This window comes from Telopea speciosissima, chromosome 2, assembly GCF_018873765.1.
Source record: "Telopea speciosissima isolate NSW1024214 ecotype Mountain lineage chromosome 2, Tspe_v1, whole genome shotgun sequence".
NCBI classification, from domain to species: domain Eukaryota; kingdom Viridiplantae; phylum Streptophyta; class Magnoliopsida; order Proteales; family Proteaceae; genus Telopea; species Telopea speciosissima.
Window position 1 is genome coordinate 65,345,403 of NC_057917.1, and position 24,763 is coordinate 65,370,165.

At 37.9% G+C, this 24,763-nt stretch overlaps 1 protein-coding gene across 1 annotated transcript in view; it reads right to left on the minus strand.

Annotated features, from left to right (window-relative positions):
• Positions 1 to 24,763, minus strand: part of LOC122650337 (probable leucine-rich repeat receptor-like serine/threonine-protein kinase At3g14840) — a 117,603-nt gene that overhangs the window by 19,124 nt on the left and 73,716 nt on the right. Inside the window, exons 20-24 of the mRNA XM_043843737.1 lie at positions 4,730 to 4,848; positions 4,427 to 4,637; positions 3,658 to 3,895; positions 3,230 to 3,389; positions 2,725 to 3,093 (exon numbers count right to left, since the gene is read on the minus strand). Coding sequence (XP_043699672.1) covers positions 2,725 to 3,093; positions 3,230 to 3,389; positions 3,658 to 3,895; positions 4,427 to 4,637; positions 4,730 to 4,848 — 1,097 coding nt within the window. The remainder of the gene's footprint in view (positions 1 to 2,724; positions 3,094 to 3,229; positions 3,390 to 3,657; positions 3,896 to 4,426; positions 4,638 to 4,729; positions 4,849 to 24,763) is intronic.

Consider the following 24,763-nt stretch of genomic DNA (forward strand, 5'->3'; position numbering starts at 1 on the left):
TACATAACTATTTTATTCATGAATTTTTTTATTTTATGTGCGAGAGAAAGAGTGAGGACGGGGATAAAAGGTATTGCTGATGATATGCTCACATATTTGCACCATATGGAAACGCGACATAGTAATTTTGACAATTGGACATCTAGGAAATGCTCTGAACCCACTATTTATAAGAATTTCAAAATTTAATCAATACCAAATATTATAATTAATATGGATTTTTCAAGGGCTAATTTCCAAACCACCTCTTCACTATTTTTCCTTTTTAAAAAAAAAAAAGAGAATCTTTTGGTGTCAAATGACTAAAAGGGATTATTGGACTTACTCATAAACGGTCAAGGTTAGGTCTGACCCGGCACACCTAATGCAAGGTGGGACCTTTTCATACAAAAGTTAGCAGATTAGCTTTTAATCCTTAGGGTTAATGGGGTTGTGGAATTAATACTTAAAAAGAAGGTAAAATTACAAAAATACCTGTCATAGCTCATAGGATTCCAACACAAAGAAATGAGAGACATGAATTATATTGCTTCACATATCTCTCCACTCTTGCTTGTAAAAGATATCCCTCCAAAGAATTTTGTAGAGAAGTAGTAATCACGAACCGTGCAGTGTTGCAAATGTTGTTCTATCAATGGAGAATGTGGGTTGAGTCACATCATTTGACATTGTTCTAAAGACTGTAGAAGCTTCATAAGTACAATCGAGAGATGTGTGAATTGGTCTCTAAGATAAAATAGTCATTGGCTTTCGTAAGAAGTAGGGCACTCTCCTACTGTGTCCCTTTGGGTTCTACACGGTTGTGCTTAGAATCAATAAAGAAAACTTGAAGATATGATCAGTAAAACAGAAAAACAAAAGTATGTTTTATAAATAAATAAACACACAATAAGATTTAGTAAGAGAGGAGAATAGGTTCTTAGAATGCTCTTTAAAAACATATTCTAAATGCCAGGGATGATATCTATTTATAAAAGTGAAAAAACCCCTTGGAAGCACATTTCCCAAAAGATGTGTTTCACAAAAAAATAATCCTTACCAGGCATGAATTGGACACTAGACGACACCTTTTTTCAGAATGACTGGCACTCTCGATACTCCAAACGACGCCGAACACCCTTTCCACAATGTCGGAATAGATATCATGTGCGTCGAACAGAGAGCTAAGATTCAAAATGGGTTGCACTATAGAGATACCATTTTTTCGTAGCTCTAACAAATAGGAAGGTATGAGCAAATGAGTAATTTTAGGACAATCCCTCCAAATTTTAGTTCCTCTAAATATATCCATATCCCTATAAACCTTCAAGATACGAGACAATCCTTCAATAGCAATGATAAAGAGATACATACAAAGGGTGCATCTTTCTGAATACCCTTAGAGAGTTCAAAAAAACCAAAAGAGATATCCTCCAACTTAATTGAATAAGAGAGAGAAGATAATAAATAGTTAAGCATATCACACAACCCTAAGTACTCTAATATTGCTTGTAAATTCCCTCACCCTACCTTATTGTATGCTTTAGACATGTAAAGCTTGAGGCAACCACCCCTTTTTCCTCAAATTATATTTCAAAAAATGAAAAATTTGTTATTCAATAACTATATTATCATAAATCTATCTATGCAGTCTAACAAGGAGAAATAAGCGACGTAAAAAAGGATGCAATCTATTTGCAAGAATTTTTAATCTATTATGCCCCAATCCCAATTACAATCTTTAACCTCCTCTTCTTAGCGAAGGCTAGTAAGGAACACATTATCATCCTCAAACATGACATGATCAAATAGACTTTCAACAAAGGAGAGATCAAGAGAATCTGTACTTGTATAAATAGATTAAAATGGTCAATAAACAAATTTGCTTTAGATGGAGTGTCAACTTTGGAGCCAACATTATTAACTAGAAAAGGAATAGAATCCTTTCTCAAATGCAAAATTTGCATCTGAGTGGAAAAAAAAAAATCGTGTATTCTTCCTTCAGATAAGAAATTCTAAACTGTTGTAACCAAATCAAATCTTTAGCTTCAAGAAGCCTACTAATCTATAAATAATCTCAGGAGAGGGATTTAATCCTTCAAGAAACCTAATTTCTTTAAACAAACTATACTTTCTTTGCTGTAGGTTTCCAAACACATTTTTGTTCCATTTTTTTTTTTTATAAAATACATTATTTGGCATCAAAGATACCCACATTGATTTACAAAAATCAAGAAAACCTGGGTGCTTAAACCAGACAGCTTGGAAATGAATTTCTTTAAAAGTACCTTGCGGATCCAACTGGACAAGCAAAGGGGTGTGATCAGACCCAACATAAAGGAAAATCTATAGTAAGAACAACTTTTTTCCACTGAGCCACCCAAAGGTGGTTGGGCATTGGTCTATCAAGAACTACTTTAAAATGTAATAAATTTTTGCAGCTCTTTGAAGTTTGAAGGGGGAAAATGGGGAATGCAAAATAATTATGATAGCTATAGTTATTGTTCAAAGAAGAATATGAAACTAAATTGCAATCCAAATTGTTGCAGCAAAGCAAGTCGAATGAAGAAGAGGTGGCGAACCTCATGGCTCACAAAGTTGCCAAAACCATATGCACATTTGTCTGTTGTGATGGAATACAAAATCACTTATCACAGAAATGTGTGCAACAAAAATATAAACCAAAACCTTTATTTCTAAAACTACATAAAAAATAGTAGTCTATACTCTGTCATTAAAGTATTGGGAATCAGGATTGATTGGATAAAGATCAGAAGAAGATGTGGATGGCCCAGTCCATGGCCCATCTGTAGATGCACTCTGGATGAGGCTCTCACTGATGCTCTGATCTTGGCCGCATTGAAAATGATTCCTGATAGCATTAACTCTCATATCTTCACCACCAATACTTGTATCTGGAACAAACTCCTGAGCCGCAGCTCGGCCTTCAAGCATGCTTACCACAGCTGACATGGTAGGTCTAAGAGTTGAAGATGCATTAGTGCACAGCAAAGCCACATTTAGCATCCCCAATGCCTCTTCCTTGTTGAATTCCAAACCCAACTTTGGGTCCACTAATTCCATTAAATTTCCACTTTCTTTCAGAATGAGGGCCTGGAAAATAATCAAGGGACAAGAGTTTCTTTATTGAATTTGAGTACAATCACACAAAGTGAACTTCTTCCACAACATGCAAACATATCAAAAGTAAGATCGACACAACTGAAATATAGCAAGTTAACAAAGTTACCCAGTCTAGAAGATAAATGCATTCCTCCTTTGCCTCCTTTTCCTGGGAGCTGATGTTGCTCTTGCCACTAACAATTTCCAAGGCAACAACCCCGAAACTGTAAACATCTGCTTTATCAGTAAGGTAACCTCTCATGGCGTACTCTGGTGCCATATATCCTCTGTAAAGTAGAGATAATCACATATTTGCCCATATCAGATCAAACTTATCTACAAAGAATTAACTCAAATTCCTGCATGGGCACTAGTTCTCCTAGAGTCATCAAAAGTTTTCACGATAGTGTATCATATGCCACTTTCAGAAAATATTTAATAGAAAGAAATAATGGATTTGAAAATCTTAAGAAGTCAACTACATTTGTATAAAATTTTGGGAATGAAATAAATTATGCTTTTTCTAGTTTCTAGGAGGAATTTAAAATGACTCACAAAGTTCCAGCAATTCGTGTGCTGATGTGAGTGTTCTCCTCTTCATCAAGCTTGGCCAAGCCAAAGTCAGATATCTTGGGGTTAAGATTCTTATCGAGCAAAATATTGGTAGGTTTGATGTCTCTATGAACAATTTTCAATCTAGATTCTTCATGGAGGAAAGCTAAACCTCTTGCTATCCCAATGCAGATATTGCGTCTCGTAGGCCAATCCAATTTCAGTTGACATCCTTCTCGACCTTTACATGATCAAATAAAGAAAAATTAGAGATGCTAATACATTATGGAAAAATGCTTCCTATACACCCATGGTAGTAATCTTTTCTACATGCCCACTTTAAATTACCTCATGGACAGATGATGTGGCTTCCGACCATTGGATAGAGAAAGCATGGTCTAGACTCTAGATTAGTTGCATTTCAAATTTCAGAGCCTAATTCAATCAAATACCCTCTTCTGTTTTGGCATGCATCCCCATGTATTCCAGTTACACCTACGGTACTCCGACCAATACTGCGTTCCCATAACCTAGATTCTCAAAATCTGTTTTCCGTCAGGAAAAATCCAATGGGGCTGAAGTTTGACGTGTGAGCAGAGGGCTTAGGGGGTCTATCTGTCCACAAAATTTAGGTCCCATGAAGTTTGCCATTGTGGCACTTGTTGGCATTTAAAGTGGGTGTGCAGGAACCGGGCTCACATACATTATATCTGCAGGATATTGTTGTATGAACACCATTGCAATTGTGAAGGAGCAATGATGCAGATCTTACCAAACAAAGCACGAGCAAGGCTGTTATTTTCCATGTACTCATAAACTAGCAACAATTGATTTCCTTCAATGCAACATCCATACAGCTTTACAAGATGAGGGTGTTGAAGAGCAGAAATCATGCCTATCTCATTCACAAACTCACGATTTCCTTGCTTCGACTTGGAAGAAAGTTGCTTAACTGCTATTATGGTGCCATCTGATAATAGACCCTGCATTGGAGTAATAGCATCAACTTTCGTCGAAATATGCACACATTTGGATGGAGTGATAGATCAATACAACTGGAACATTTTTGGAATACCTTGTAAACAGGTCCAAAACCACCTTCTCCTATCTTGTTTGCAGGATCGAAGTTGTTCGTGGCAGCTTTGATTTGCCTCAAGGTAAAGGAACCAGTTTGTAGGTCTAGACCTCTCAAGTCTGTCCAAGGAGATAAGTTTGAGAACACACTTAAGATGCATTTGCAGAAAACAAAAATCATATAAGTAGCACATAACAAACTGGAGCTATGAAATGATAAAACAAATATTACTAATGGACAATTGATGGCATTGAAACATCAAAGTGAAGCTCAAAATTCATCTAGGATGTTGCTTACTTTGTTAGTTGATGTTAATGAAGTAAATGAATAGGAAATTGGAAAAGTAGTTGTGCTTTTTTTCTTGTTTCCTTGTTCAAACGATTCTAGGTTTTTCTTTGTGTGTGTGTTTGTGAGTTCCCACCTCGATCCATCGTGTTTTTACAGCCCAGACAGCCTCTCCACCAAAGAATTCCAAGAACCACAAGGATAAGGCCCACCAATGAAGCCACAATCCCAACAACAGCAACTGTAGACATCTTCGTTCCACTTTCTGAAGGAGGTATAAACTCTGCATGAAGAAACAATATTAAAACAACTACGTTCATCAGGTGACATTATGTTGCATAAGGCTCAAAACAATGGCACAATGGGAAACCTGATTTCTAAGTATTATAACTTGAAATAAAGTGACCAAAAAATGGATTAGCCAAAATAAATCACTTTCTTTTTGTAATCCATTTATCTTCCTTTTCTCATTATTTTGCCCACATATAACAAGGACGATTATATTTGACCTACTTGACCTTTCATACGGACTACATACTAGGAAAATAGGAGGTTGGGTGAAGAAAAAGGATGTAGTTGTCCAAATTTAATCAACAGTAACTGATGTCTATTGTGACATACTGACATTACAAAAGCATAATACTCATGTCACATATTAAGATAAATTCATTGGTAGAAAAATCATCTCCAGAGAATGACAAAACTTTACCAGGATCCACAGCGATAGCAGATATGAGAGGACCATAGGTCCCTCTGGAAGGGATTTCTGTTGTCCCTTTCCCTGCCCAATAGAATCGGATTTCTATTGTCCCACTTGTTACACCAACTGAACTAAAGCTTTTAGTGACTGCCTTCCCAACTCCACGAGCTTCATCTACTATATTGAAATCCTTCAGTACCAATTGTCCCTGCAATGAACTAATTATAACCAAACCTTCCTATAAGCTACTGAAAGTAATTTATGCAATGTCATTAACTACCTGAATATAGACATCAAATATGCGCCTCCCTAGGCTTCCATAAGTTTGATCATTTGTAAACACGATTTCCGCAAAGTGGAGGTTCACAGTGTAGTTTCCATTCAATAGACACATCCCATAGTAAGTGAGAGAGAGAGGAGAAAGGCGTGCTGTTGTATACAATTGAGAGTTGTTCATCAAGAGATTGGAAGCACTTATAGCTATATAGTTATCATAATCGTTGTTGTCGTCCATGAAATTGCCTGTGCTGCTAAATCCCCAATTATTTCTTTGGACAAACGTTGAAGTACCAAGAGAATCCGGATCATCTACATACTTGGTATTGCTGTCGATATTCACTTCTTTTCCACCACAATTTACATGAAATGAAGACCACTCTAGCAATGCACAGAAGAGAAATCTATGAGTTCAAATTGGATATACTCAAGTAGAAGGACAACTCTAAAATCTTTGAAATTTCAATTGGTTGCATGCCCTCACATCCACATATTGAACTGTGTAGGGATATACTTAATCAATATAATTATTGCTTAATAAAAAAAAAGGGGGTCCTGATAACATTTATGGTGGTTAGTGAACTTTATAAAGTTCAGCAGCCTTTGACCCATATCACATTTTAGTAGGGGATGTGCAACTTGGGCAGCCTGAATTATGAAACCAAAATGAGCCCAAACCTAACCAAGCCTGGCCTGATTTGGTACAAAGTTGAACCCAATTTTGGCCTGACTTGCACCCCTGGTTAGAATTGGGTGGGTCACATCCAGTTGGTCACATTCATCCCCAATCATGCATGCTATGGGTTAATAGTGTGCCCAAAGGTGAAGAAAATTACAAAATGTCACTAACCTCCACAGTAACATACTAGTCGTTAGTGGTATAATTGTAGATGTGTATAACTTTGAACCATGTTTAGAAGATAGCCATTAGTTACATTTTTTTGTATTAGGCTTAACTTGACTGATGAGATGGGTGAGGATTCTACATCACAGTCCTGCTCATGGACCATTCCCACCTTGTTAACTTTGCAAAATTCACCAACCATTGAGAACATTATTATTAAAAATAAAAATAAAAAGATAACGCAAAATCAGATGTTCATTCATATTGAATAGGTAGTCTTTTGATTTTCAATAATATCATGCACAAGGGGGAGAGAGAGAGAGAGAGAGAGATCTGTTTTACAAAAAGAAAAAGATAAAATTTCAACATGAATTCGAGAATTTAGAGTGGGATTTTAGTGTTTTCTTGGTCAAAACCTAAAGACAAGTGAGGTTTTGTAGCAGTTATGCAATGATAATTTTTGCATATGCCTGGAAGCAAAATCATTCTCAGAAATTTGTAAGCGCATCAAGGTGATGTGTAACTGTCATGTTTCTGGCTTTTAAATTTGCATTACTGATTCTGAACAGACATTAAAAGTTAAAACGTCTCTTTGGGAAAAACATGATGCGCTTCTCACCAGCTGTCCCTGGCTTCTCAACCAATAAATAACTTCATAAAAAGTCATTTGGCATCATAGTTGTTACGGTGTCTAGGTGATCCAAGGCATTAGAGGAGGGAGACTTAATAGTATTAGCATCATTGAATGTGTGACTTTTAAGGACACATTTGGTGGCAAAGCAAGGTCAAAAAGCTTTGAATAGTGGAAAAAGTGATTGTCTTGCATCATGCTAATATTCTATGAAAATCAGAAGTGGGGTCTCTAATATTTATCCATTGGAAGGCTTCAACCTATGATCGACACTTACGCAACTCTCAAGATGTTTTAGACTTTTGACTTAGGAAAACCCAAACTGCAACATATTCATCCAGTTAAATATGTGTATTGTGGTATATGCTTATTAGTTAATTTAGTTCATGTAAGCTTTGCTACATAACTATAGCTGACGTACCTGGAAATCATATAAATAGAATGAAAGCAATACAGAATAAATTGTTATACCAGAACAGAAGTATTGGCATGCATAAAAGACGTGAATATGAAACAAATCCACTAACAACGTAACAAAATGGAAAAATAAACAATGATAAACCAGAAAAGTAAAAACAGTCTCAGAATATTGGGTTGCCACCGTATTTACAAAATTTCACTTAAAAAATATTGGCTCGTAAAAAAATTTGATCTTCTAAGCACTCATCAACTCAATTTTGGAAAATCGACAGCCTCTCTTGCAAAGCAGGGGGTAAGGCTGCGTACATTTATCCCTCCTAGACCCTGCAGTAGCAGGAGCTTCGTGCACTGGGACGCTCTTCTCTTCTCTTCTTGTAATGCCTCACATTTCCATTTTGATATTTTATTTTATTGATTTGGAATATTTGTTAATATTTTATTGTTTTTTGAATTGTTTATAATATTTAAATGATATTTGGAATATTTTATACTATGTACATGTGTTTATAATAATTTAATTAGATTTAAATACGATTTATTTGATGTAATGTATTATTGTGAATAGTGAAGGTGGTGATGAATAGTGAAGGTGGTGGTGGCAGCTCAGTTTTAAAAATGTTTAAATAAGACTTAAGTCATATTAATTAAGCTAAGTACATTGATTAGGGGTTAGTCAGATTGTTTTTGTGTGCAGTCCCTATTGGACCACATGGTTAGCTTGAAGTGACATTGGAAGGAGGAGGTGGCTTGGTGGTCAAAGCCACCTTTACCAATGACGAGGAGGTGGCCTAAGATGTTGCTGGCTTTGAAGCTGGTGGTGGCCACATGGTTAAGTGAAAGGAGGTGGTGGCATGGTAGTGGACTGCCACCATGTGTATACGAAGGGTGAAGTGGTGGCTGTGCAAAGGGCCATAGTCTTATGTGTTGTCAACTTATAGGTTGATTAAAGGTTATGTTAGATTTGACCATGTAAAATTAAGATTATTATTACAATTAGTGTTAGTTAATGGCATGGATTTATTAGGATCGAATTAGTATGTTGAACAAGGCATAGTTAGTATTAATTAGTGTAATTAGTGATTAGTTAGGAATGTGTATATATGCTGAATTGAATTAAGGGTTAAATAATGATTCATCTAACACAGCAGAGCCGATTCAGCTCTTGGGAGAAAAAGAAGAAAAGAAAGAGGAGAAGAAGAAAAGGAATTGAAATTGGGAATTTCTGCTAAATCTGAGACTGTACAAGGATGGATTTTTGTTGCTGAGATTCATAATGAAGAGGAGTTATTGCTGGACTCTATTCCGAAAGGAAACAAAGAAGAATTGAAAAAGAGGAAATTGGATTTCAGTGTTAAGGTAGGAGTTTGGTTTTCCTATTTGTTGAATGGTATACTTATTTGTGGTATGGTATAATTAAGTTAGAATATTACTGTTGTGTTGAAGGTTGGATTAATTGAAGATGAGACTTAGTGAATTTTGTTGCTGGAACTTGAAATAAAAAAAGTATTTCGGAAGATTAAAGAAGGAAACAGAGAATTTTATTCGGACAAGGTGAGTTGTTCAATAAAGATTTCAATTGGTTTGTTTAATCTGAAATGGAGTACTGTTAGTTCATGATTTAAGTTCAATATTAGAGGTTTGAGTTCTGGAGGTGCAGTATCTTTGGTGTTTCTATCTGAGCTCAGTAAATTGAAGAAGAAACTAACAGTTGAACCCAGTTTGGAACTCTGTTTTAGAGATAATAAACTCAGATTCTTAAGTAGTTCAATTTGTGTAGAGTTCTCGTATGGTTTTGTTTGGATCAATAGGGTGTTAATTGAACTCTATTTTGTGCTGGAATTAGAGTGATTTGAATGTGTTAAGAAGGGGTACAAACCCCATTAGAATGCTTCAAAGAGCTGAGGCTTAAACCCCATTCGAAACCTCTATTTCAGTTGAGTTTTCTGGTTCTGGCAGATTGACTTTTAGGTAGTCTAGAGGGCATATCTCCCTCATTTCAATTCAAAATGGAATGGTTTCAGTTTTGTAAGAAAATAGACTCGTAGGGCTATCATTTTGTAGAAATAAATTCATCCCAATTCTGCTCTTAAGTGGGTCTAAATTTGCGTTCACAGTAGGGGAAGAACATAGCTTTCGAGCTGAGTTTTGAGCCAATCTGGCTAGCCGGCAAAAACAGGCGGCTAGCCAGTTGAGAAATCGGTTGGGGATCCGGTTGTCACTAAAGTTTTTCCAGAGCTAATAGGCAGAGGCTTCCGGAGAGTGGGCCGGCGAGGCAAGCAGAGATCCGGTGAGGCCGTCAAGGATCCGGTGAGACCAGATCAACCCTGTTTTGGCTGTTTGGATTGTCTTTGAAAGACCAAGTCTATAGCATCATTTCCACTAGGTTTTTAAGTGTTCTTAACAATGTTTTTTGACCACTAAAACTATATTGTATTAATGTTAGATGTTTATACTTGTAGGGGAATCTGTTTTCTCAAGTGCTTGCGAGTGTGGAAATATAAGTGTTAGGAAGAGACAAAGTGAGGGAATCATACTAGTATTGCTATATTAAAGAATGACTGTATGGTGTAATTGACTATATTTGTATCATTGCTTATTATGAATTAATTTAAGTACTAGTATCTTTGCTTGGTTTGTATAAGCATGAGTTTGGTTATATGTTTTATGTAGTGTTAATTGGCAATTGAGCATGATGTGAATTATTGAATGCTTATCTTGTGTACATGAGCTGTGACTGAAGTGGACTGTATATGAAATGCATTATGATGAGAAATTATTTTGGGATGTTATATGACAAATTGTGTAGACATATGTATATGTACGAGATATGTGAAAGAGAATACGAGTTTTTTGTGATCAAGAGTACAAGATATGTGAATCATGTGTATGAGATTGGTAGTAGAGAACATGTCCTTGTGAATACCATCCCTTTCCAGTAGGGGGTTAGGTACTGCATGAGGTTTCTTATAAGTTGTCCTTCAGGACTACGAGTATAAGAGTTCTCCTTCGGTACTACGAGAACATGAGTACAAGTACAAGTTGTGTCATTCCTCTCCTGGGCTGCAATGCTAGGATAAAGAGTTGAATAGATGATACGAGGCCAGGCTAACCTCAACTGTTATGTGCACAATCGGTATTTCACAATAATGACTAAAGACCTAAGTCAACTGTAAAACGTTGTATGCTTATTTGTACACTGTTAATGATGCACATGAGCACTTACCTATATTATGTTATGTTTTCAACATTGAGCCATTAGCTCATCCCCGTTGAGTTAGATTTTAGGTTAAGAAGGTAAGTAAGAGAGAAGGAAGAAGTTGGAGGAGGAAGAAGATCACTAGAGAGGAGAGAAGAGAGAAGAGAATAGTTTCGGTTGTGAATATTGTGTATATGAGAGACTTCTCCATACACCTATATTACTTCAATCATAATAAAGAGAATTACATCCACCTCCCTAGGGAGGTACAAGAGAAATAAAAGAAGAAAAACAGAATTATATACTAAGGGAACTAGTAAAGAGACTAGTTCCTAAACTACCCCTATTACATGACTTCTAACACTCCCCCTCAAGCTGGAGAAGATATATCCTGCATTCCCAGCTTGCTTAGAAGAGAACTAAACTGAGGAGAACCAAGAGCCTTGGTGAAGATATCTGCCAACTGATCACCAGCCTTCACAAAAGGAGTACAAATACAGCCAGAGTCTATCTTCTCCTTGATGAAGTGCCTATCAACCTCAATGTGCTTAGTCCGGTCATGTTGAACAGGGTTGTGAGCAATACTGATGACAGCCTTGTTGTCACAATATAGCCTCATGGGTCCTTCAGCGTCAAATCCCAGTTCCTGAACAAGCCTTTTTAGCCAAATGAGTTCACACACTCCATGTGCCATAACTCTAAATTCTGCCTCGACACTAGATCTGGCTACAACATGCTGTTTCTTACTCCTCCATGTGAGCAAGTTACCTCCCACAAAGGTATAATAGCCGGAGGTAGACCTCCTATCTGTAATGGAACCAGCCCAATCAGCATCTGTGAAGCCTTCCACTCTCAAGTGGTTGTGTTTTGCATACAATAGTCCTTTCCCTGGAGAGGACTTCAAATATCTTAGAATGCGATACACAACATCCAAATGGCCACTCCTGGGGGCATGCATGAATTGGCTGACAACTCCCACTGCATAAGAGATATCTGGCCGAGTCATAGAAAGATAGATAAGCTTCCCCACTAGCCTTTGATACTTCCCTGCATCAACAAGAGAAGGACCACAGTCCTCTCCTAGTTTGTGATTCTGCTCAATAGGAGAGCTTGCTGGTTTACAGCCTAACATCCCTGTCCCTGTCAACAAGTCAAGAATAAACTTCCTCTGACATATGTTGATTCATTTCTTGGTCCTTGATACTTCTATTCCTAAGAAGTACCTCAAGGGACCCAGATCTTTGATCTCAAATTGCTGTGCCGAGTAGCTCTTCAATTTACCTATCTCAGCTGTATCATCTCCTGTGACCATAATATCATCAACATAGACAATGAGAGTTGTGATAGTACCATTACTTCGCTTGGTGAAGAGGGTGTGATCAGCTTGGCTCTGGGAATATCCATTCTTCAAAATAGCCTGTCGGAAGCGCTCAAACCATGCCTTTAGTGATTGTTTGAGACTATATAGAGCCTTCTTAAGGAGGCACACTTTCCCTTCAGCTGAGGGCATCTTGAAGCCTGGTGGAGTTTGCATGTACACTTCCTCTTCCAAGTTGCCATGAAGGAAGGCATTCTTCACATCCAAGTATCCAACTGATATAAAGGCCAAACTTTATTGGCAGCCAAAGATAAAAGAACTCTTATTGAGTTATGCTTGGCCACAGGGGCAAATGTCTCCTGGTAGTCGATTCCATAGACTTGACTGTACCCCTTGGCAACCAACCTTGCTTTGTATCTCTTAATACCGCCATCAGATTTATACTTGATTGTATAAACCCATCTGCATCCAACTGGGACACGTCCCTTGGGAAGGTCCACAAGTTGCCAAGTACCATTCTTCTCAAGTGCCACCATCTCCTCAGACATGGCTTGTCTCCATTTTGGGTCAGATATCGCATCAATAACATTCTTGGGAATGGAAGCAGTAGAGAGAGCAGAAATAAAGGCAAGACCTGTAGAAGAAATTGCATCATAGGAAACAAACTGGGATATAGGATTAGTACAAGTTCTTTTCCTTTTCCTAATAGCAATAGGAAGGTCCAAATCAGATGGAGAAGAAGGAATGTCACCTGATTGAGAAGAATGAATCTCAGGATGTGGATCTGGATCTGAAGAGGACTCTTGGTAGGTCTTCTTTCTTGTATTATGCAAGCCTTCACCTTTTTTGTATGTAATGTGGTAATCCTTATCCTTACCAGAACCACTTTCAACAACCAAATCTGTATTCCCCTTTGGTTGATCATCAACCTCCTCAACCACATCTACAGTCCTGTGTTTTCCAACGTCAAGCATAAAAGGGGACGTAGGTAGAGGAGAAAGAAAGAAATCATCAGCAGCTTGTTCACTCCCACAATTCTCCCCCTGAAGAGGATGCTGAGAAGGGACAAAGAAAGGGACAGACTTAAGAAAGGTAACATCCTTGGAAATGATACATCGACGAGAAGAAGGGTGGTAACACTTGTACCCCTTGGTAGTAGAAGAGTACCCAAGAAAGAGACACTTGAGAACTTTGGGGTCAAGTTTAGTGCGAGCAAATTTGTTAACATGCACATAACAAACACAACCAAAGACTCGAGGAGGAAGAGAAAAAGCAGAGGCCTTGGGAGATAAAATGTCCAAGGGAGATTTAAAATTAAGAAGCTTGGTAGGCATGCAATTGATGAGAAAGGAAGCAGTGAGCAGAGCCACAGACCAGAAGGTCTTGGGGACATGCATGCCAAACAAGAGACTACGGGTGACCTCTAGTAGGTGGAAATTTTTCCTCTCAGCAACCCCATTTTGTTGGGGCGTGTCAACACACGCTAGCTGATGGATAATGCCATGAGTAGTAAAGAAGGATTGAAGACCACCAAACATGTACTCTCCCCCTTTATCAGATCGGACAATTTTGATGCGAGTCTCAAATTGAGTAAGAATCATTTGATAAAAATTCTGAAAGGCATCACAAACATCACTCTTATGCTTTAGAAGAACAGTCCATGTGGCACGTGAAAAATCATCAACAAATGACACAAAGTAACGATAGCCAAATAATGAAGTTGTAGGGGAAGGGCCCCAAACATCAGTATGCACAATATGGAAAGGAGCAACAGTTCTATTACCATGATAAGGATATGAAGACCGACAATGTTTGACAAACATACATGGTTCACATTGAAATACATGAGAAGGGGCAATAGAAGAAAATAAGTGAGGCAATTGTTACCTCATTACAACAAAAGATGGATGGCCAAGGCGACGATGCCATAACATAACAGAATCCACAGAACTACTATCATTATGACCACACACATAGGAATGAGCTGTGGGCAAAAAAGGGTAAAAAAGATAGAGGCCTTGCTCCTCACGTCCACTACCAATAATCCTCTTCGTCACCAAATCCTGAAAAAGACAGTGAGAAGGAAAAAATGTGACACAACAATTGAGAGATTTAGTCAAATGACTCACAGATAAAAGATTCAGTGTAAGGTTGGGAACATGAAGAACAGAAGTGAGGGAAATAGATGATGTCACAGGGATATTTCCCTTATCAGATATGGAGGAAAGGGAGCTATCAGCTACCCTAACCTTATCCTTACCAGAACAAATAGTATAGGAATCATAATAATGAGACGTACCAGTCATGTGGTTGGTGGCACCAGAGTCAATGACCCAAGACTGGGCAGCAGTAGAAGCTGAGGTGGAGACCTGTAAAGCTGAGGATGATGAGGAGCCAGCCACTCTAAGTGTAGAAGATGTGCTCAACTGTGACACAACCCTGCGAACCACTGCACCATAAAGGTGGAGTCATCCTGTAGGGCATCAGCCTCAGTCGTCGCGAAATGAGCTCTAACTCCCCCTCTACGGCCACCACGACCACGTGTACCAGGAGGGCGACCATGGAGAGACCAACACCTATCCTTGGTATGTCCAGTGCGTCCACAATGATCACATTTAAATCTGTCACGCCCAACTCCAATGGCACCAACTGTCTCCACAGTACTGGCTTCCTCATGGTTAAGCCCTGGGCCTCTACCACCTTCATAGGTGTCCCGAAAAGAACTAGAATGGAGGGCTGACCTCTCATGAGATGATGCTGGAGGTGGTGCCATAGTAAGCCGCCGGGTCTCCTCACTCTGTAAGTAACTACAGACTTCACTAAGAGAGGGGAGGGGAGACCAGCCTAACAGCTGGAGTCTAACTGGCTCATAGTCAGGGTTCAGACCACCAAGTAAAGAGAAGACATGCTCTTTTTTAAGAGTCAGATACACCTTTGCTTCATCCTCTGGGTTGGTCAAATGAAGGTCCCTGTAGTGGTCATACTCCTCCACAAGACTAAGAAATGCACTATAGTACTTAGAAATAGTGTTGTCACCCTGCTTCAAGGAGTGAATTTTTTGATGGAGCTGATAGACCTTGGCAGTGTCCCCTACTCTGTCAAAAGCCATAGAGACACTATCCCAAATAGCTTTGGCAGTTTCTTTCCTTATAAACTTTCGCCCAATCTCGGGCTTCATGGAGAAAATCAACAATGTCATAACTGTAGAATTTTTAGTCTCCCATTTATCAAACGTAGGTGAACCAACTGTTGGAGCCTTGATAGTACCTGTGATATATCCAAGTTTTCCCCTACTCCTAAGGGAAAGTCTCACGGAATGTGACCAATCTAAGTAATTAGTACCATCAAGCTTCACAAAAGAAATCTGTTGGTGAGTACTCTCATAAGCCAGCTGAGGAACAACAGTAATGGGCTGGGAATCAGCAGTCCCAAGCACAGATGTATCCAAATCAAGGAGGGACACATGGACCTTGACAAGCACCCTTGGGCGATTCTAGTGCTCCATTCCAAGCCTCAAACCCATGCCGAGATTGAGAGATACAGAAACTTCAAGCTGGAGCTGGCGGTAACTCTAGCAGTGGATAGAGAGGCTTCAAATCAACAAGAGAGTTTCATCTGAGCTCAAGCAGCAGTTGCAAATACAGGGATAGGTTATATTAAACCTATTTCATGCTCCTTTCAACTGATTTCTTACATAGGGAGCTTCTCTTTGAAACCCTTTGTTCCCTAGGTTTCAAAGAGAAGGAAAGAATGGAAGCAAGAAGATGGATTCGACTCTCAAACCCTAAGGCTCTAATACCAAATTAGATTTTAGGTTAAGAAGGTAAGTAAGAGAGAAGGAAGAAGTTGGAGGAGTAAGAAGATCGCTAGAGAGGAGAGAAGAGAGAAGAGAATAGTTTCGGTTGTGAATATTGTGTATATGAGAGACTTCTCCATACACCTATATTACTTCAATCATAATAAAGAGAATTACATCCACCTCCCTAGGGAGGTACAAGAGAAATAAAAGAAGAAAAACAGAATTACATACTAAGGGAACTAGTAAAGAGACTAGTTCCTAAACTACCCCTATTACATGACTTCTAACACGTTGTATATATTTTTTTTTTTACAGATGAGCTCAGAGGAGAGGTGTGCATATAATGAGGAGAGCCATAGTTTTGCCTTTGCCACCAATGGATGTATATATAATGGGTGATCTTAATCCAGCTCCAAGTTATGTTAGTCTTCCGTTGTGTTTAAATGTGATGTATGGGAGTTGGGTTATTATACGAATGTGAATGGTGGTTTCTGACCAATGCCCGTGAGGGTACTACTCTATACCATGTCCGGGTTTGAGGTCGTAACAGTTGGTATCAGAGCAAAAGCTAGCTCTGACGTCATGAGAATTAGAACTGGTGGCATAGGATCAGATAATAAGATTAAGAGCATAATTGAATTATATTTTTGCGATTCCTCTCTGTTAGACTAAACGTTGATGTTTATTTAACAGCATATTTTCTTTTGGTTGCAAGGGATATAATGGCACACTACAGAAGGAGAAATGAGTTGCCCTGGCCAATACCAACTAAGGACATACCGGTACCAGAGGTACCTGATACTGTAGAGGGTGTACTTGTACCATCTCCTAGAGTTTCGGCAGTAGACAAAGATGAGATGATTGGAGTCTTTGCCGGAGCTATGCAATCTCAGGCAGTACCTGGGAATAGTCAGCAGAGAGCCGCTGACACAGGATTGGTTAAGGTTATGGGTAACTTTCGGAAGTTTCATCCTATAGCCTTCCGGGGAACATCATCTGATCATGTGGTAGCTAATACATGGATCAAGGAGTTAGAAAAGAACTTCGAGATACTTCAGTGCACCGATTCTCAAAAGGTAGTTTGTGTTGCATACATGCTACAAGGAGATGCAGATCATTGGTGGTAAACAACCGGACGGGTACATATGGGTCAACCAGTTTCTGGAGGTTTTTTGGGAGAAGTATGTCCCGATTACTGTTAGGCGTGTAAAGGCAGACGAATTTCTTCAGTTGCGATAGGGTAATATGTCAGTAGCCGATAATGAGAGAGGTTTTGAGGAGTAGTTTCGTTATGCTCCACATTTGGTGGTGACTGATGAGATGAAGGCACGTCAGTTTGAGAGTGGACTGACAGGAGAGGTGCAGAGGTTGGTGGCAGCTCTTGAGCTACCTTCATATGTTCAAGTGATCAGGAGTTCACTTGTGTTGGAGGGATGGGAGGATTGCTCCGCGTATTGACCAGGGAAAACATCCCTTTCCATCACAGGGTACTAGGTCCGCTGCCCCTCAGAAGCTGCAAAGGACCAATTATAGTCAGGGAGCACCTAGCCAGCAAGCCTCTAGTTAGAGGGGACCAGTTAAGTGTGCCAAGTGTCAGCGATTCTATTTTGATGTGTAGAATGACTTCTGGAGCATGTTATAAGTGTGGAAGTAAAGATCATATGATAAAGAATTGTCCAAAGTGGAACATTCAGAGTGAACAGAAACAACAAAGTCAGATTGGACAGGGGAGTCAAAGACCTCAAGCTCAGGGGAGAGTTTTTGCTCTTATAGAGCAGGATGCTGAGGCGTCACCATCTGTGGTGGCAGGTAAACAGATTTATTTTATTAAACCTATGTTAGTTGGTTGTTTGATTATAGAGTCTTTATATGTATGTTTAATTTGTTGTTTTCAGGTATGTTAAACATGTATGATCATCTTGCACAAGTGTTGTTTGACTCAGGGTCAACACACTCATTCATATCACATGGATTTTCAACCAAGTTAGAGAGTCTCCCATGAAGCATAGAGAGGCATCATTAGACATTTTTCTTCCCTTATCCTCGTCATTATATGGTTCCAAAAGATCCAAAAGTTTGTTAATTAAACTTTGGGAAGTTGTTTTCTGTCTGGGAGTGTGGCCTACACCCCCGGACAGAAAACATTTCCCCTTAAAACTTTTTACAAATTTTGTGACACGAGTTTAAAAAGTTATTCCATCTTTAATATTGGGGAGAAATTGGTATTCTATTCTCTACTAGTTATATATGTTTGTTATGGTCTTCGATGGTACCGATCATCAATATAATTTAATAGCTGAACTTTCAATAACAAAAGATGTCCTGAAAACGTTTCGGGGCAAATCATTACTTTATTTAGAGGAAGAAAATCACATTGACAGGTGCAGCTTTCTCTTATATTCAGAAACATAACTAGAACGTCCCAGTGCATGACGGTCCTGCTACTGTAGGGTCTGGGAAGGGCAAATGTACGCAGCTTTACCCCCGTTTTGCGGAGAGGCTGTTTCAATGTTTCAAACCCACAACCAGATGGTTGAAATAGTGCAAATTAACCATTGAATTAGTTATTGTTTTTACAATATGATGTAATGAGAGAAGTTTTCCTTAGGTGTCTGAACATAATCAATTTTCCCCCTGTTAGGCAAAGATTGCGCTAGAAACGTTGATCTGGGAAATCTAGACCATCCACCTTATTGAGGACTCCTAGGACTAGTCATGTGGATGTTTGGCCTTGTCTAATTATTTTTATGTTGTCATGGTTAAACACACCCCAAATACTCTCAGTATGAGCTTAATTGTAATTTGTATACCTACCTCTTGTTATTTTCATTTATTAGCTCGTTTCAGGTTGAAGCAACAATCTTCAGATGATTACTCTATGATAATTTGCTTTAATATATCATCACACACACACACCCACCCACCTCTACATATAAATAAGATGAAACTGTCCTTAAATACAGATTTTCTTATTGACATCCCCTAAGGTGTGAAATAATTTGTAACCTTGTTTTTTTTTCCCAATAAGGGTAAATCCTGTTGTTTGCATGTAAAAAATGTGCAAGACAATGGCAGATTTTGATAACAAGATAATGATAAGTCACTATCAATTATTTTGGAAACTTTTTTTTACCCCTGATTTAAAGAATTTTTTAAAATAAGACAAGGAGCAAACAAAAGAAGGTTACAAGTTTTAAATACACCCATAGAGGTGTATTTGGACAGTCCCTTAAACAAAATAATAAAAAATTAAATAATGAGAAGAAAATACATTTCACTGAATAGCTTAGTCTTAAACAAGATAATTCTGACTTATAAAAAATTATAACCGCAGCTCTCATTTTCTAAAAGTAGGGAGACTATTAGCAGTCAACCTTAGAATTCCCAGAATTCGTATAATACTTCACTCGTCTTTGGGAAAATGTCAATTGAAATGGCTCATTAGCCTTTAGAATGAATTGGATCAGTTAGGCTTTTGTTCTAATAAGTTTGAATAATGCTGATTATGTTCATTTAAGCTCCAAGTTATTAAATAAAGGAAATGAAAGGAAGTAATTTAGCATAAAAAATAAAATGGAAACTTCTGTACTCTTGATTATTTAAGGAACTTAAATTCTTACCAGGTATTATATATAAACTTCCCAAATATTTTCCTATTCAAATCCAAGTAAGATAAAATTTAACTTTAACATATTTAGTGAGTTTTTGAATTAGTTATACAATTATTAATGGTAAATGATTAGAAAAGTTTTCATTTTATTTTATTTTAAATTTTTATTTCCTTATGCTCACTTTACTTTCAACCAGACATAGTGTTAACGAAAGCAATACTAAGATAAGCTAAACAAGTTTTTGAACCAATAACAAGACCAAAGTAACGTACCATATTCTCATTCCAATTCCAAAAAACTAAATACTTACTGCGTGGGCAGGTAAAATTCTTCAAACAGGGAACGACTCCACTTCTAGAACAATAGAAGGTAAATATCAAGTTAGAATTATGAGATCATACCTTCATATTTTGTGTTTTTGTATTTGTGCAGTAGCAAACGAATAAATAAAAAATGTAAAACCTCTTATGCAAATTCACCAAAAGAAATCTAGAAACTTACGAGTTTTTTCCCAATGAAGAGCTTCCAAACAAGTTCCTGGCAGGGAATAAAAGAAAGAAAAGAGGGGGGAAAAGAATAAGATGATCGAGTAGAAACTACCAGGAAGTTAGATACTACCAAAGAAGCTGAAAGTACTAGTTTCTTACACATTCCGCTGTTGACAATTAGGCACTTCTGAGTTTCTTAATGTAAAGTTGTTGTAGGAAAGATCACTTAACATCAACATCACAAACAAAACAATATCATATTGTTAAACGAAAAAGTTATGAAGACAATAAATTTGATATTAATTAGAAATTTCAAGACATTACAACATTTATCACAAAATAATACTAATATCCATCCTGTAACATTATTATTTTTATTATTTGAAGAGGCAACATACAAGAAAAAAATCGAAGGGGTGAGAACATACATGTTTTTGCTTTTCTCCAGCAACATCCAATCAGGAACAAGACCAGTTAGCAAATTTCCAGTTAGATACCTAATCACAAGACCATGTCCATGAAGTTTTGTGACTACGCAGTTTTCTGAAATAACTAGCATGGTAACTTGCCACTAATACTCATTACAAGATGATTACAACAGAAAATCACTTACATAAAAGCTACGTCCCACAATCTATCAAAAGTTCTTGGAATTTGTCCAGTCAGCTTATTATAGCTGAGGTCTCTGCATGAAAAAAAAAAAAAAAAAGGAAGCATAAATACGGTTCTGATCTAAAGAAAATTAATCTCCTAAGAGAATTTTACTTTCTGATTTTTTCATCAACATTACTTTTATATCGATGAAAAAAGAAAGTTCAAGAGTATCAGCAATTCAACATGGCATCTGCAATGTTTACTATAAGAATATCTGAAAACAAACTCTTAGGACAACAAACTAGCATCATATCAAAATGTTTTATTTAACTATTGATGACACAGGAGCAAATGGAAGTAAGTGAACATTTGTCACTTTGTCCTGAATTCTAGGTTCTCTCTTTAGTATCTTCACTTATTAGCTTCATTCAGATATGGACACTCATCAACTGTTGCATTGTAAGTGATTGTTTCATATTGTGTCATTCAGTATTATGCATGATTTATTGAATATTATTCAATCGGTCAGCCATAGAATTTTCATTTTGTTCTCTGAGAATCTCTTCACTGTTCGATGCAACATGTAACTATTGCAGCTCTGAAATGCTGCAGTAATGTAGCAGTGAAGTTCTCGTGACATTTCCTCACATTGGAAATGCTTTAATAAAATAAGGTGAATCATTCTTGTTATAAGGGTCTCTTTTTTTTCATGATTAATATAAAATTTCATTAAAAATAAGGAGTTACATTAATGCAGATTCATCACCAAAATAAGCTTGTTTTATTAAGAATAAGTCTAAGGTTGGATTGCGTGTTGGGCCTTCGATCCCATGGGTTTTCTATGTAATAGATCACTTTTATGGGCTTAGTTCCATACTTGGTTTTATTTTGGTGTTTTTATTCATAAATTGAACTAATTCAACCAATGGTTCAATTTAAGTGATTTTAGTAGTTTTCTTTTTAGTGTTTAGTGGGGCTGGATTAGGACTCTATTCAAGTCTATTTCAGTTTCCTAGTCAGTTTAAGTTACCTAATAGGTTAATGATTGGGTGGGTTAGGCCTTTCCTTTGTAGTGTAGGAGCCTATTTTTTAGTCTTTTATATAGGTTGTAAGGGGGGCAAGTATTAAACACGAATTTCGATTAATGAAAAACTTTTTGCTTCTCTTCTTCTCCATTGAAGATTTTTGTCTTGTTTTCTATCAAGGCTGGTGGGATCGGTGTTTGATCCGATTGACACCTTGCGGTGGGAAGCCCAGGTGATTCGTTGGTGGGATTGGTGTTTGATCCAATCGACACCTTGCGGTGTGAAGCCCAGGTGGTTCTTCGAAGCTCTCTTTAAGTTCTAGTTCAAGTTCTGATTTTTATTCAAGTTTTCGCATTCGAACAAGCTGCTGTCCAAGTAATTCTGCAACAACAATAAGTTTGAATCATCCCAAACCCTAACCTTTCTTCCCCTAATCCTCTAAACCACCAAACCCTAACTTCCCCCCTTTTTGTTTTTGAATTTTCCGTAACCTAAAACCTCCACAGACCAAACCAGTCATCAAAATATCACCATACTTGGACCAAAGCACTCTCTCACCCTAAGGAGAGATCGATCCAAACCCTAAACCCAAACTGACCATCCTAAACCTTAGAATCTTCCATATTCCTGTTTTCAAAAACCTTGGAAACCTCACCCTAACCTGCTGCTCACTCAAGTTTACATACTTCCTCCATCAAAACATCTCAGGACCTTCACTAATTGACTCCCCTACATCAACTTGACATAACCCACACATCAAACCCTAACTTAATCAAAAACACCTATTTTGACCTAGCCGATTCACCTGTTCATAACAGATCATGGTTGATTGGCTCCTAGTTGGTCCTCTACCAATCTAGGACTACATTGGCTTGGTTTGAGCGGCTTAGACAGGCTATTCTAAAGAATAGATACACACAGAGTCAAGCTGATCATACATTGTTCATCCGACTAGGTGGTGGTAATATTACAGCCTTAATTGTCTATGTGGATGATATTGCAGTAACTGAAAATGACCAAGAAGAGATAAAGAGGCTCAAATCCTACTTAGCTCAGCAGTTTGAGATTAAAGACTTAGGTCCCTTGAAATACTTCTTAGGAATTGAAATTGTCAAGGTCAAAAAAGGGCATTAATATCTATCAGAGGAATTTTGTGTTGGACGATCTGCAAGAGACTGAAATGTTATGTTGTAAACCCGCCGAATCATCTATTGATCAAAATCATAAACTAGGTAATAATGGTGGACATCCTCTAGTTGATTCAAGGAAGTATCAGAGACTAGTGGGGAAGTTGATCTACCTCTCCCTTACACGTCCGGATATTGCTTATGCTGTTGACGTAGTAAGTCAGTTCATGCATCCTAAGAGTGGTTATTTAGATGCAGTGTATCGTATTCTCAGACACTTGAAGTCCAGTCCAAGAAAAGGACTGTTTTTCTCTAGAGATGACCATATGCAAATTGAGAGGTACACTGATGCTGATTGGACATGCTTTGTTACAGATAGAAGGTCTACATCAGGATAGTACACCTTTGTAGGTGGGAACCTGGTTAACTGAAGAACTAAGAAGCAATCTGTGGTGGCTAGATCAAGTGCAGAGGCAAATTTTAGAGCCCTGGCACATGGAGTTTGTGAGCTCCCATGGTTGAAGAAACTAGTCCAAGAGATGAGGTTTGAGGCAGAGGGCCCCATGCGTATGTACTGTGAAAACAAGGCTGCCATTAGCATAGCTCATAACCCGATGCAACATGACCGTACAAAACATGTTGAGGTTGATCGTCACTTCATCAGAGAAAAGATCAACTCCGGTTGCATTTGCACTCCCTTTGAAAAGACCGGGAATCAACTAACCGATGTGTTCACCTAAGGAATCAACTCACTGCAGTTCTATACCCTCTTGAGCAAGCTGGGCATGTATGACATCTATTATCCAGCTTGAGGGGGAATGTTAGATGTACATATTGTGAGGGTAGTCTAGTAAATGTAATAGGGATAGCTGCTTTTGTGTATGTTATGTTAGTAGAGGGACAGTCCTATAATTTCCTTTTTCTTAATGTTAATGGATAAAGATAGAGGAGAGGAATCATAACTCTCATCTCATCTCTTTTACCGCAACTTCTTCTTCTCTCATCTTCTTTTCTTGTATTACTGTTGCGGTATATCGAACTAATCTCCAAAAGATGTTCTAAGTACTTATTTCTACTTTATGTGCCACTCCATTTGTCAAACCCTTTATCCTCTTGGAAGATAATTGTTCCATTGTACTTATTGTCCAATGAGTCACATATTCTATCCTCTTAGTTTCATTTTCCAGTTCCACAATGAAAAGAGAAGTTTCATCCTCTGGGTTTGGAGAGTATCAAACTAGCGGCGTCTTCAACTCTTTTTTCCACAATGGGAACTCAGGATTTCTTTAGTAATCCCTTTTCTGCGTTTATTTTATTAGTCTTAACGTCATCTAAGTTCCTTGTTCATCTCAAATTTATTATGTACAATTACGTGTACAAAAAGCTTTAACTCTCACAGCTGTACCTACTTTCTGCTACTCAGGGTCCAAGGACAAAGACGATGACCAATGAAGTTGTCAGACAGGCCTAATATATGCCCTCAAAATTCTACAATCTACTCTAAATGCAACTTTAATCCTGTAAGTATTTTTTTTCTTTAATAGCACAGACAAGCCTCCTCCATCCACATTGTGCACTGAAGTTTGACCTTCTACTAAACTCTTTAATATTATCATTATTTGGGCAAATAACTATTTTATTGTTCCTATTTGGTAGGGGCGATCATATTGGAGAGGGAAAAAGCAAATGTAATTAGTATCAATCTGGCTTAAGTTCTTGT